Source organism: Cynocephalus volans, chromosome 3, assembly GCF_027409185.1.
Source record: "Cynocephalus volans isolate mCynVol1 chromosome 3, mCynVol1.pri, whole genome shotgun sequence".
NCBI lineage: Eukaryota > Metazoa > Chordata > Mammalia > Dermoptera > Cynocephalidae > Cynocephalus > Cynocephalus volans.
Window position 1 is genome coordinate 109031297 of NC_084462.1, and position 14746 is coordinate 109046042.

The 14746-nt window shown below is 52.2% G+C and overlaps 2 protein-coding genes across 2 annotated transcripts; both read left to right on the plus strand.

Annotated features, from left to right (window-relative positions):
* The first annotated feature begins 2768 nt into the window (after positions 1-2768).
* On the plus strand, positions 2769-8874 carry IL25 (interleukin 25). The gene is made up of 4 exons (XM_063090104.1): positions 2769-2829; positions 6058-6113; positions 6219-6556; positions 8610-8874. The coding sequence occupies exons 1-4, from the start codon at positions 2769-2771 to the stop codon at positions 8872-8874; spliced, it is 720 nt and encodes a 239-aa protein (XP_062946174.1).
* Positions 8875-10531: 1657 nt separating this feature from the next.
* Positions 10532-12830, plus strand: CMTM5 (CKLF like MARVEL transmembrane domain containing 5). The gene is made up of 5 exons (XM_063090105.1): positions 10532-10657; positions 11678-11830; positions 12358-12450; positions 12640-12724; positions 12817-12830. The coding sequence occupies exons 1-5, from the start codon at positions 10532-10534 to the stop codon at positions 12828-12830; spliced, it is 471 nt and encodes a 156-aa protein (XP_062946175.1).
* Positions 12831-14746: the final 1916 nt, after the last annotated feature.

Consider the following 14746-nt stretch of genomic DNA (forward strand, 5'->3'; position numbering starts at 1 on the left):
CCTATTGCCTGGGCACTTTTGAAGAACCCTCTGCAGGCAGGAGGGGTGGAGCATGTGGAGTGGATTAGGGAGAGTTTCTGGAGTGAACACAGTTCTGGGCTTGGCTCTCAGTGACAGAGTACAGATCTGGGTGTGGGGCTGGGAATCCCGAACAGAGTCAGACTCCATTTGGATGGTAGAGGAACTTTTAAGTTTCCAGATACATCTGAAGGGAGATCTCCCCACCCCAGCTCCAGTCTGGCTAGTGGTGGCCACTAGAGAAAAATTTCCACCCTCTTCCAGACCCCAGCCCTGGGGGGCCTGGGTGCCTAACACAGACATTCAGCTGCTGGGGAGTGATTGGGTTTGATCTCTGCTCAGGAGGCTGCCAAGGCAAATTGGGGCCCAAGGTGAAGATGGGCAGGAACCCTGTCCCCAAAGATGAAAGTTCTGAATGGCACAAGGGGAAATAGATGGTGGCCAGAAAAGGTTAAGCAGGAAAGAAGCTGCTAGGATAGGCAAGATGGTGTCTTGAGAGAAGGGCAGTGGGTCTCGTGGCCTGTAGCTCAGTGCCGGGGAAATGTAGGTGAGGGACAGCAAACTGCAAACCAGCAGGAAAATAAGACTGTGCTTCTGGAATGCCCAGGCATGGAATGGAACCAGTCAGACTAGGGAGAGGATCCTGGTTTATTAGCTGTGTGACCTTAGTCAACATCTCTGAGTCTCAGTTTCTCATCTGGAAGAGTGACTTTGGGGAGGGGTAAATATATGTAAAGTACCTAGCACAGTGCTCTTCTTCCATAGTTTTTCCTCTTTATCTTGGCTCCCCTATAGCTTGTGCTTTCATGAAAGCTGAAAGTGTTTCTTTGTTGAGGGCAGGAGGATCCTTTCCCTTATCCTTATACCTTATCTCTGTCCTCTCCTTCTAAAACAGATGTTTAAGGAAATTCTGACTTGTTCAGGGAGAGCTCTAGACTCTGGTATGGTTGGAAAAAACCCAGGCTGGGGGCCGGCCCGTGGCTCACTCGGGAGAGTGCGGTGCTGATAACACCAAGGCCCCGGGTTCGGATCCCATATACGGATGGCCGGTTCGCTCACTGGCTGAGCGTGGTGCTGACAACACCAAGTCAAGGGTTAAGATCCCCTTACCGGTCATCTTTAAAAAAAAAAAAAACCCAGGCTGGGCTGGTAGCTGAGACCCTGGGTGAGCAGCAGCCTCACCACCCACACAATACACCTGCCTGCAGCTCCTCAAGGTTTGCCCTTCCCATACTCAAGGAGCAGAAAGGGGGGAACCCCTCCATCTGGCATCCCGAGTCCCAGTTTTCTCTCCCATTCTTTCCCCTTCCCCACAGGGTCCAACCAGCTAGTCTCTTCCTCACCGCACTCCAAGACTTCCTGGACATCTTCTTGTTCCTCCTGCTACCCAAAACTTCTTGGGAGCTCACTAATTCTCCTAGTCCTCCTTTCTTTGGATTCACCGCACCCAAATTGCCTGGGTCCTAATTCTGGTTCCCACACTAGCTAGTGACCTTGGCAAGCTATGTAACCTCTTGGAGGCTCTGGGACCTTGTCTGTAAATTGGAGGTAATAATGGAACCTATAGCATCAGCTGTTTGTGAGGATTAAGAGAATCCTGAGAACAGTGTCTGGCCCATGATGTGTAAATGTTGGACAAAAACAACTATTACTGTTATTTGGTGCAAGCCATATGGGCACACCAGAATGTCAAAGACATGGTGCCTGCCCTTGAGAGACTCATATCACCTAGATCATGCTTGAATCCAGTCAATACCTGCCCACTGACCTTGGAATAAAATCGAAGTGCTCCACCATAGCTTGTATGACCCTATGTGCTTTGGTCCCTGCCTACCTCTTGTACCTCATCTCCTCCTGCCATCTCCTTACACCGTGTTCCATCCACACTGTCCTTTATGTTTCTTTAGGACCCTGCATGTCCTTCTCCCTCTGCTTAGACCACTCTTCACCCAAACCCTTTCCATCATTATGCCAAATACTGCATACTCAGAAAGGCCCTCCCTGACTTTCCAAGTTAAAGTTGTCCATCCTCAGTCCCCTAACCGCTGTAACTCCCCATCTCATAACACTGTTTCATTTTCTTTATAGCACTTACTATTATCAGAAATAATCTTGTTTCCTTGTTTATCATCTGTCTTCTCCTAGAACATAAGCTTCATGAGGCAGGGACCTTATCTGTCTTGTCCTCCTCTGCATTCCTAGCATTTTGACTAGTGCCTGGTGTCTAGAAGGTGCTCAATAAATGTTTGGTGGGGGCCGGCCCGTGGCTCACTCGGGAGAGTGTGGTGCTGATAACACCAAGGCCACGGGTTCGGATCCCATATAGGGATGGCCGGTTAGCTCACTGGCTGAGCGTGGTGCTGACAACACCAAGTCAAGGGTTAAGATCCCCTTACCGGTCATCTTTTTTAAAAAAATAAAATAAAATAAATGTTTGGTGAATGGATGAATGAGCTAGAGCAGCCGTGAGTACAGGACAAAGCTGACTAAGCTGAGGGCCCTCCTTGGGGAGGCACCAGCCCTGGGCTGGAGGCAGGGGATTATTGGGCTCTTTGTCCTGCTAACTCTGATTCTCCAAGTGTCTGCTTGAAGACAGGCTCCTGAGTCTAAGCATTTTTGTAGCTAAAGGTGATATAAAAATAATTAACAACTAGTATCATTATCACCTACCAATCCGAACATGGGCTTGATGTTCCAGAGGTCTCCATCTGTACCAGATGTTCACCCTTTAGTTGCTGGATCATAGGGAGATGGTGGTGGTGGTGGTGATGGGGTGCCCCAAGGCTGAGGGCAGCATCTACTTATCAGCAGGTGCAGAAGTATTTCAATCTATTTACAGCCAGTGTCCCAACCTCACATAAGGTGAGGGCAGATGAGCTTCAGTAGAGTCCTGTGGATTCCTCAGTATCGCAGGAGCTAAGGTTCAGAATAGCTAAGCTGGTTGTCACCTTTGTGGCTATCCAGATCAACGTTCCCCCCAACCCAAACACACACACTTCTACAAATGAGGTGGGAGGAGCAGACAGAGGGCCCATGGTCAAGAGCTGGTTAGAGGCAGGGCCAAGACTTCAGGGTAGCAGGTGAAGACTTGAATATCTTTCTGAAAAAGGTCAGGACAGCCATATTCTAACTTTCTGCAAGCCCCACAAGCCTTTCCAAGCCATGGGTGGGAAATGTATTCCATCACAGCTTCCCTGCCCTTTCCTGGTAGGTACTAATCTCTTCCCAGGGACACAAAGGTAGGAATTCCAGCAAGCCCTCTTTGGCTGCCAGGTCAGGCCTGGGCAGGTGGGGACATGTTGGCAGGGTACCCCTGATGTCAGGTGCTGGGAGAACTTTCCTTTGCTCCCACCTCCAGCATTCTCGCCATTGCCACCCACATATCCCTACACCCCCAAGGATTCTGTGGAATCTGAAATGACTCAGGGATTCCAAAGCTAGTCACCCCAAGTGGAAAATGCTCTGGAAAATGTTTCTCATGGCAGGGAGTCACCCTAAGGAGTCCTACAAGCTGCCACTGAGATAAGGGCAGAGGCTGAGCAAACGGGGTGGGGTAGGGACATGTGGCTTGGAGCACAGGCTCCTGGGCCATCACAGGGTGGGAAGAGCCAATCCTGGGGGAGACGAGTGCTAGGAGGGACCCTCCCTCTGGCTTTCAGAGGTTTCCTCTGAGATACAGAGTCAGGAGGCACCCCAAAGACCTCTCGTGAAGGGCTATGACCCCAGTAACCCAGGCTGGGTCCTTTCTGCAGTGTTAACAAGTGAAACAAGTAGCTGGGATAATTTCCAGCTCCTTTGTGCACCCACTCTGGACACGGGCCAAGATCAGGAGATCTGAGCCAAAGTCAGGCTCTAGTTCTGCTCCCTCTGCCTTGAGGTTCTGATTGGTTTGGGGGAGATCCATAGAAATCCAGCTCTTCTGAAACAGCACTGCCCTTTGAGAGCTTGTTCTGGGGTTAGGGCTTGCTCAGGAACACCTGAAGCCACCCTGAGGTCATGTGCCAGACCAAAGGCTGGGGAACAGAAAGCTGGAACAGTGGATCCCAGCCAGCAGGGCTGAATGCCTAAGTGGGCAGGAATGCTCTATGGCTTCAAGCAGATGCAGGTGAGGCCTGTCCCAGCCCAAGCCCAGGTTAATAGGAAAGCATTCACTGTGGGGGTTCCCCTTCTATCCACAGCCAAGGGGGTATTGGCACAGTGTGGCACCTCCGTGCCAGGAGCTTAGATTTGGGGTTGGTCAGGGCTGGAGTGGAAAACTATCTCAGCCTTTTTCTAACTATGTGACCTTGGATGGGTTACCAGATTTTGTTGTGTCTCAGTTTCCTCATCTATAATATGGGGATAATAGTTTCTGGTTTTATTGTAAGAATAAAATGACATGGTGCATGACCAGGGCTTAGCACCATGCCTGGCACATGTAGGTGCACAGGAGCTGAGGCCAGCAGTATATGGAAGGGAGAGGATGTCTGGGAGCACAGTGGGCAGAGGGCGGGGCAGTGGGAGTGGGCAATGGTATCCTTGGCCTCATTGTTCCTCCCAAGTGCCCCAGGCTCTCCTACCTGTTTCTCCTAAGTGCCCCCCAGCCCACACAGTTCCAGGCCCCCCAGTAGCCACCAGAGCAGCTTCTCTCAATTCTCTAGAACGCCCTCTGACCTAATTACTCCTCTCTTTTGGGGATGCTTAGCCCTAAAGCGTTTGAAAGGTTCCCCCTTACTCTACAGTTTAAATTATTCCTGGTTCCCTTTGTTTATTTTCTGAGTCTTTGGTTACTAGAGGAGTATTTTCTAAGGGAAAGCACGAGCAAATCAGGAAGCATCATTCTAGAGACAATGTCTGTGTGTAAGTGTGCTGGGTTGTGGGTGTGGGGGATGAAGTGGGGGAGGTCCACAGGCAAGGATGAAGAGAAAAGCCTGGAGGGAAGTCAGCTCTGGCTTGCTCTCAGTACAGTGCCTCCCAAGCAGGCTGTACCCTGGCTGACCTGTGTCTTTGGGGCCAGGCCCAGCTCCGAGCCTTTTTGGAGCACACACACTCCCTCCTGGCTGACGGTGGCCCGTGTTGCTGGGGTACTGAGGCTGAGTGGGCTTACCTCATGGCCTGAGCATGGCATCTATTCCTGCCATGGATCTTGTCCCCAAGCAAGGCCCTGTGAGTGGGGTTGGGCAGGTTGGTCACTGGAACTGAGACATACTGTTGGGTCTTAGGTGAGGTTGTTACTGTGCCCCTCCTCTTCCTTGCTTCACCTCCTCATTTGAGCAATAGGAACAGTCACCCACAGGCTTTACAATAGACTTTCTTCCATCCAGCCAATAAACTCACAGGCTCAGGGCCTTCCTGGCAGTCCTGTGAGGTTAGGCCTGTATCCCTATTCCAACGAGGAGGTCAGGGGAAGTATGGGGCTGGGGCTGGGGGCAGCGACTGGAGAGGGCTAGGGGAAGTTAGGAAGTGGGTAGTGGACAATGGGGTAGAAGTCATAGATGACAGGGGTCATAGAAGTTGGGGTCATTGAAGATGGGGAAGAAGCCAGAGAACAAAGAGGATAGGGTTCAAAGGAGATTGGGGGGATGGGAAGTATTCTCTTAGGTGGGTGAACAGGACAACTGAGAAGAAGAGGACAGTGGAGAACAGACCCTAGGTGGGAGCAGTAGAGGTTGTGGAAATGAGGCCTCTTGAAGAGAAGCCAGATGACATTTCCTAATTTTGGGTACCAAACCAACCAGGGAAAATCCCATAATGCCTGTTCACAAGAACACAGAGTAATAGAACACTATTGCTTTGACCCCACGCCCGGAAAAGAGCAAAGAGCAAAATTTACCCAATCAACCACCAGGCTTTTAATGATGGTCATCACAACTTCCATGAGTATAGCATTTTAAGCAGCTTTTGTAAATACTTTCAGGGGTTTTTTTTGGTTTGGTTTTGTTTTTTAATCTCAAGTCACTCCCTCCAAAAGATAGGGGAAATAAATTTGAATAAACAAAACAGGTTTGCTGAAAATAAAACCAGGACTCCTAAACTGCTCCAGTCAGCTCACTTCCACAGGCCAGTCAGCCAGTGCAGCAGCTGTGGCCGAGCCAGCAGCATCCAGCATGAACCAGGTGAGCGCAGAGGCCTGGCAGTGGACCAAGCTGAGAGGGAAGGGAGCAGAGATGCTGTTGATCATGGAGGGATGGCAGGCTCCCAGGTTTGGTGCTGGGGGCTAGGTGGAGCTAGAAACCAGGATCTCAAGGAGCAGCTGGGGGAGAAGGAGACCTAGATTCGGTAAGAGCAGTTCTCTCTCTGGCCTTTTCCTACAGGTGGTTACATTCTTGACAGTGGTCATGGGAACTCATACCCTCAGTTTGCGGATCCAGAAGGACTGCAGCCACTGGCCCAGCTGCTGCCCCAGCAAAGGGCAGGAACCCCGTGAGGAGTGGCTGGAGTGGAACACTGTGTCCATGCCTCCCCCAGAGCCTGCTAGCTTTGCCTACCACCAAGAATCCTGCAGGGCCAGCAAAGATGGACCCCTCAACAGCAGGGCCATCTCCCCCTGGAGATACGAGTGAGTCTGCCACCCCTCTCCCAAATGCCTGCACATGCTCGCCTATGTGTGCTGGTCAGGGTATGTGTGAGGGACCAGAGCAGTTCCACCCATTCCAGCCTACATTCTTTTTTTGATCTCAGAGAGGCCAGAAATATTTGGGAGCTAGATAAGGCCTGGATTTGAGTGCTAGCTCTGACTTTCATTGGGTGACCTTGGGCCAATTTCTCAAGTTTCCAAGGCTCAGTATTTTTTTTTTTTCTCTATAAATTATACAATACCCCATAGGCTAATGTGTAGATCAAATGAGATAATGTATATAAATCTGTACTTATGTTGGTTCTCTCCTCCTTCCTTTTATCCTTATAATGGCCCATGGTTTTTGTTTGTTTGTTTTTTGCATTTTTTTTGGCAGCTGGTTGGTACTGGGTTCTGAACCCTTGACCTTGGTGTTATCAGCACCATGCTCTCCCAAGTGAACTAACCAGCCAGCCCTGGCCCACGTTTTTCTAATGAAAATATCAGAGAATAATGGTCTGATACAGGCACAAAGCATTCCAATCCAAATGCTACTGCCCCAGGCCATGAATGGGTTACAAGTATACTGTGATAGTGAAACCCTCAACTCTTGGGGCAGCTGGGTGGCTGGAGCCCTGGCTGGTTATCTTATTCTTGCACACAGTGTGCCACACAAATATTATAATTTTCTATTTGTGCCATGATGGGAAAATAGGAAACACTGAAATGGGGACAGTGAAGCAAAATTTTAAAAATTAGGACCTTAGGGATCCCAAATATATTTCTTCTTCTGTTTTGTGTCCTTATCCGGTGTCTGTGTTCCCACTCCCTGTACGTCTAGTTCTGGCTTAGCCTTGGCTTTGGGATGGATGGAGAAGTTCAATGGGGTAGGGAGGGGGGTCTGCTTTGAAATTAGATCTGGGGTGGACACTCCAGCTTATAATGCCTTGGAGTAGTCTCAGAAGGCTGGCTGGGTCCTGGGCCAAATCCAATGGTACAGGAGCCTCCTAAGGGAGGCTGGGTGACGCAGCTGGGGTCCAGACTCTTATTGGGAGACTGTGAACAGCTGCCAACCACTCAGCTAGCTTCCCCAAAGTGTATTCTGTGCAGCACTTGTACCACAAGCTGCTCATTGGAAAAAAGTAATGATGTCAAGGAAGTTTGGGAAAAGCTGCTCCAGCCCCTACTTCTTAGAGATTCATAATGCATGCTGTACATTAATGTCTGCAGAAAAGAAACCATTAAACTCAGCGTTTCCCAAAGTCTTGACCACAGAACTGTTTTCTTGTAGGGTATCTGTTAGGGAACTCACCTTGGAAAATGCTGTATTAGCTGAACATGTTTGTCAGGGCTTGTCTGTTTGGGGGATGGTCCTACAACTCAGGGGCTGTTTCCTGCTAGGCTACGGGAGGAAACAGATCTTTGGAGCATCTACTTTCCAGTAGTTTGAAAGTCTTTTTTGGGCCATGAAATCCTTTCAGAATAAGCAAAGAAATTTTCCTATGCACTCTTAAGTGTGCTTATAACATATACTTGGAGAGAGTCTAGAAAGATGTGTAGGAAATAGTTGACAGTGGCTCTCTAGGGTGTTGGGCTGGTAGGGAGAGACTGTTAATTTTCACTTTATACTCTTTTATAACTTGGCTGTCAGAGCAGTTTTTACTTTTGTGATACTACTAATAAAAATAACCAAAAAAGTAATAATTACAAGAAACCTTATACTAGAACCCAGCATATATATATCAGATGGAAGCAGAGCTGGTCTGATGGAGGCTAAGGCAAGAGCCTGCTCACCCTGCCTGGCCTCCCTCAGGGTCCCAGTCCTGTTGGAAAGCCACTCTTTTGTCCCCTACCCTCATGTACAGTGGGGGGAAATAAATCCCAGAGAGGAGAGGGGAGTGACGTATTCAAAGTTACACAGCAAGTGGGTGCTAGAACTGAGACACAGCCAGGCCTCCCTCCCCACACCACTTCCTTCCTCTGGAGTTCCTTCCCTACCCTGCCTGCCCTGCTTCTGGCCCATCCCTCCGGGGCCTGACACGTGCTAACCCCACAGGTTGGACAGGGACTTGAACCGGCTCCCCCAGGACCTGTACCACGCCCGCTGCCTGTGCCCACACTGCGTCAGCCTACAGACGGGCTCCCACATGGACCCCTTGGGAAACTCGGAGCTGCTCTACCACAACCAGACCGTCTTCTACCGGCGACCGTGCCCTGGCGAGCGGGGGACCCACAAGGGCTACTGCCTGGAGCACAGGTTCTACCGTGTCTCCTTGGCTTGTGTGTGTGTGCGGCCCCGTGTGATGGATGAGATGGACTAGTGCCTTGTTGGGAAAACCAGAGCCAGGTGTATAACTAGCCATGGTGGCCCAGGACACCTGAATGCTTGGCCCTACAAAGCGCAACCTGCAGCAGTAGTAACCTGGGACAGGATGGGGTAGGGGGAATGGGTGGGACCTGTGCTTTTTGCACTTTTTGGTTTTTGGTAGCACTTTTTTTTTTGGCTGGTTGTGGTAGCACTTTTTTTTTTTTTTTTTTTAAAAGATGACTGGTAAGGGGATCTTTTTTTTTTTTTTTTTTTTTTTAAAAGATGACCGGTAAGGGGATCTTAACCCTTGACTTGGTGTTGTGAGCACCACGCTCAGCCAGTGAGCGAACCGGCCATCCGTATATGGGATCCGAACCCGTGGCCTTGGTGTTATCAGCACCGCACTCTCCCGAGTGAGCCACGGGCCGGCCCCGTGGTAGCACTTTTTGAAGGGAGCAGCTGCTACTTATGGCTGCTGTAAGCCAGTGTCCTGGCATTTCCTATCAGGAAAGGTCTTCAAAACTGTGCCCATTTTTGGAAGCCACAACTCCTGTCTCTTCCTCTCCTGCCATTTCCAGCTGCCCTGGCCCAGCACAGGCACTTTCTTGATATTTTCCCCTTTGCCAGTGGAGAGGCCTTCATTTCATTTGTTTGTTTATTCATTCATTCATTCATTCATGAAACTCTAAGTAAACATCTACTTTGTGCACATCCTGGTATAGTTACTCATCTTTTGACATAGATGATTCAGAGGAAGAAGCTGTTATTGGACATGGAGAGATTTATCTAAATAAATATCTGTATTTAAAAATAGTCTAATTTGTCTCTGGCATTCATGGTACCTGAACATCTTGTGGGCCCCCAGCCTGGTCCCTTCTCCTTCCCACCATCAGCTCTCACCTCCTGCCCACCCGGCCAGCTCTCTCTGCCCTCCGGAGATTCCAAAGCACCCTCCCATCCTTTCCCCTCTCTGGTTCCCTGGCCCACCCCTGAACACCAGGGTGGGGGTCAGGCTCTACTCCAGCATGCTGGAGAGACAGAGACCCATTGAGGCACTGCAGCAGATACACAGCGCCCCCTTGTCCCCCCAACAATTCGCCTTTGTTCTCTGGTCCTGGCTGCTGCAGCTTGGTCCTGGGGGTGCTGCCTGGGCCGGGCTCCAGTTCCCACCCTCCCTAAAAGGAAAAGGGAGAAAGGGCTGGCCAAGGAAGAAGGTTAAGTTTAGGGGAGGGGGACGCAAACTTCTTCAGGCGTAGGTCCCTGGGGGGCTCGTAGTCCTGCCCTTGTTTCTTGGCTCACCTCCCAGCTCCTCCCAGCTTCTTTTTGGACCTCCTTCTCTCCCTGGGTCTTCTCCCCTTCTCCAGGCTGGGCTGGGCTCTGAGTAAGGGGAGGGGTTAACCACTCCTACCCCTCCGCCCCTCCCCATGTGCCTTCTACGGGCCGATGCAAGCGACAGCAGAGGCACGCTGGGCAGCTGGGTGAAGGCCCATTTGGGCAAGCCTCCCCCAGCTGCAGCCTTCTCCTGGGGCCCCCCAGGCAGGCCTCCCGTTTCACTTTCAGGTTTGTCAAAGTGCCTTCTAACTCCTGTCTGCTTCCCTATCCTGCCAGGTTTCCATTTTCCTTCTTGAGCTGGTGGCAGTGGGGACCAGTGCCCAGTGGGCCCCTCAGAGATGCTCAGTGCTTGGGATCGCCGGGACCAGCCCCCTGAGGAGAGGACAACCGCAGAGCTCCAGGGCTTCGCCGTGGACAAGACTTTCCTCTCCTCCCTCAAAGGCATCCTGCTGGAAACTGAGCTGGTAACAGCTGCCTCCCCAACCTGGTGCTTCCATCCCTCCCATCCCAGCTCCCTGGCCCAGCCCTGTGCTGGGCCCTCCAGGCCCACCCCTCAGCAGTCTCCCTAGGCTTTCTGGCCACCTCTCCTGTCCCCAGCTGCCTCGTCTTCATCTCCTACTCTACCTTCTCGCTGCCTCTGCATCTGGAGGCAGTTACAGCTGGTGTCAGCGACAGCAGGAAGGATTGAAGTGAGACAGAAGGACAGCTTTCTAGGACACTGAGAGAGTGTGAGACACAGGGATGGGACAAGAGTAACACAGGCCTGTCTTTTTCTGGCCTCTGAGACAGACAATTTTGGGCATGTTTAAGAAGTCCCACTATCAGAAAGGACAGACTTCCTGCAGCCGGGTTTAATGTGTTGTCTGCGGCCCATGAACATCTGTCCTCAGGAAAGGATCTTCCCCTGGCTACTTAGCAAGACCACAGTATAAACGTAAGGCCTCTGTATATGTCATCCTGTATTTCCGGGCCTGAGGGACCCCCAGAGTCCAGTGGGGAGCATCTGCCTTCTAAGCCTTCTCTCTTGGCATGGAATCCAAGGCTTTGGTCCTATCAGAGGAGTTTTAGGCATCTGGGAGTTAGGAAAGCATTATGTGGCAGCAGTGCCTCCGGGGGTACAGGGATGCTGTGGGCACAACTCCAGGGGCTGCATTCACATTGTACTCTGTCCTCCCATGGGACATCACTCTGGTGGGTTACTATAGAATAGTGCCCCCGGAGCCATGCAGCTTGGCCAAATTTCTGGTGTTGCTGGGATCCCTGGGTGGGCAGAGGTGGCAGGCTGGAGACTGCCCCTGATGGGCAAATGCCCTGGAATGGTGGCTCCTGACACCAGGGATGGGGAAGACATGCCAGAGCTCTTCCTTCTCTCCAAGGATTGGGGGTGGGTGCCAGCCTGGGGGAGCTCCCGAGAAGGGAAAGGCAAAGGCCTGGCCTGTGCCTGTGTCCCCTCCCTGGCAAGCTCCACATGCTTGGTCCTACAGGCCCTGACCTTCATCATCTTCATCTGCTTCACGGCCTCCATCTCTGCCTATATGGCTGCGGCGCTGTTGGAGTTCTTCATCACGCTCGCCTTCCTCTTCCTCTATGCCACCCAGTATTACCAGCGCTTTGATCGGCTTAACTGGCCCTGTTTGGTGAGGAAACCTGCCTCCCCATACTGTTCTGATCCCTTTTCCTCTGCACACTGAGTTTTCCCTTTCTCTCCCAGCTTCCCTCCTTTTCCACACTCCAGTTCAAAGCACTCAGAACAGTGCCTTGGCCCACGCTGATTTCACAGCTACAGGGTCCCTGACAATGAGGAGGATATGTATCCCTTAGATGGGCTCCCCTACTCACCAAAGGTCCAGCCCCAGCCCCAGTGCTGCCCTGGCCTTCCTGGCTGGTGTGCTTCAGCCACTGCCCCTGGGCTCCAGCCACCGTGCCCGGGTCAGCCCCAGCCACTGGCTTCTCCTCCTGGCTGCTCTGGATTCATCTGCTTCCATTCCCTGGGAAGCAGTGTGAACCCTCTCTCTTGAAAGTGCTTTATACTGTGTCCAAGAGCACCACCATTGCAGGGATTCAGCATGCCTGAGGGTCAGGCCACTGACTAGCCTGGAAAATCTCAGGGTGATGCCTCTCTGCCTCTGACTTCCCTTTGACCCTGCATCCCCGGCCCCCCCAGGACTTCCTCCGCTGCATCAGCGCCATCATCATCTTCCTGGTGGTCTCCTTTGCCGCTGTGACCTCCCGGGATGGAGCTGCCATCGCTGCTTTTGTGAGTCCAGCCCTGCAGGACTGTCCAGCCCCTTTGGACCTCTGGCTGGTGCTTGCACACTTTCTCTGTCAAAAGCCATAGCCAGGGTCAGGTCCTGGCTCACACTTCCCCCCATAACACCCGCCTCCCTCTGCCTTAATCCAGTGGCCCAGTAGCCTTTGCTGTGCCATCTCTGCTCCTACTCCACAGGTTTTTGGCATCATCCTGGTTTCTGTCTTTGCCTATGATGCCTTCAAGATCTACCGGACTGAGATGGTGCCCAGGGCTACCCAGGGTGAGTGCCTGTGTTTTGAGGAGAGATGTCCCCAAATCCACCCCAGCTACCCCATCCTGATGTGGCTTCCCTGCCTGGCTTCATCTTCACAGGGGACCAGCAGTGACTCTGGGGCTACCTGGCTCCTAGGCCCAGCCAGACAAAGGGGACAGTGGAGCCCAGACACATCTCTGGATTCACTAGCCTCCACCACAGGCCTACAGAGATGCCTGGCCTGAGAAGTCACTAGGGACTTCTCTGTGGAGCCTGGGATCTTGGATCTGGCTCCTGATGCAGCTTTGGCCAGATGAGGAGACTGATGGAGGGGGGCAGGGGGAAGAGGCTGGGCCCCTAAGTTAATCCCAAATTAAAAGATTCAAATCCTACTGGTGAGTCTTTTTCTTCCCCAGAAGTTAGGCAGATCAGGAATGCCAAGGAGTATTCATGGAAATGTTGCCTGGAGCAGGTCACGGTACCTCTCTGGGACCAAGCCTGAGCAGTGAGGAGGTGGGGGCTAGCCTGAAGAAGCTGAAGACATCCTCCAACACAAAACTTCTATGCCACAACTCTCTGTGTGCAAGGCCACTTTGTGGTGTGTCTGGTGGCTGGGCACCCAGCTTTCTGTGTTGGGAAGGCACAAGTCTTGCTGGTGTAAGTGCCCATACCACCATTGTTAGTGGGCTTGAGGTGAGGCAGCTGCCTGGGGCTTGTGTAGAGCTCCCCCTTGTGGTGTGGGGAGGACTTGGCCCACAGGTGACAGGAGAGAGGGCACCAGAGGCATCATAGGAGGGAGAGATTCCCAAAGTGCTGTCGCTGGAAAAGCCCTTAGATGTCAGCTGGTCCAATGCCTCATTCCACATAAGAGAAAACTGAGGCCCAGTTAGGGAAAGTGACCTCCTTATTGGTAACAGAGCTAGGGCTGGAACTCAGCTTTCCTGACACTCAAACAGGTGTCCTGGGTACCATACTGAGCCCCCTTGCAGCTCATAAAAAATGGCCCTGCTTCATCCACAGCCCCCTCCATGAGTTGGTCCACCTTCCCAACTTGCCAGCTCCTCAGCACACACTTTCTGAGGGTCTCCTGTGTGCAGATCCTTTGCTGGCACCAGGGTTCAGGGGTGACAGGCAAACCTGTCTTTGAGCACTCATGGACTGGGACAGAGACCAGCTAGTGAAGGCTCCCCACGATGATGAGTTGCTCTGGGAGAGCTTAGCTCTGAGGGATCTGGAGCAGGCACTGCCACAATCTGGGAATCAGCCCTGCTGGACCTAGGACAGTCCAGTGTGGCCAGGACATCCCTGCCCAGCCCGAGGAACCCAGCATGGCCTAGCTCAGTGGCTCCATCCAAGCTGACTTGCTACCCCTCTCCAGTGCCTGTTTGTTCCTGCCCTGAAATCCTTACCTGGGCGCTCCTCCCAGTAGCAGCCCCAGCCCCTGAGCCCTGCCTGAACCCTGGACCTTGCACTCTGCAGTGGTGCTCTGCTTCCTTGGTGGTAACTGCTCCTCTCTTGGTCTGACTTCTCCCACCTCCTGTGTCCTATTCTCCTTTCCTCCTGTCCTGGCCCCTCATCAGGGCTGGCAGCCTCTCCTGGGCTAGAACCAACTGGACTTTGTGTTTCTCTAGTCTCTGCTCACTGTTCTCAGGGCTTTATGCACAGTCTATTCTCAAAACCAGGTGACCGACCTGGGGGGTGGGGGTGAGGGGTGGGCAAGGCCTCAAAGGAGGGATAGAAGAGGCTCAGTGCAGGGAGTCGGGTGGAAGGGGTGCTGGGTGCCAACTCACCATTCTGGTGCCTCTGTTTTCTCTACTTTTGAGATTTCTCCCTCTCCTCCCTTGTGTGGTTGACTGAGAAGAACTGGGACTCACAACTGTGCCACCTCAGGCAGGATACCTTACTTCTCTGGGCCTCGGTTTCCTCTATATATATGGGATGCATTGGCTCCTGCAGCTCTGACACTGGGTCTGGGGCCTCTCTCTCCTTGGGCCAACAACCCTCCTGCTCCAGGATGGACGGCCAGTGGGAAGGACAGAGGAGCTCAGG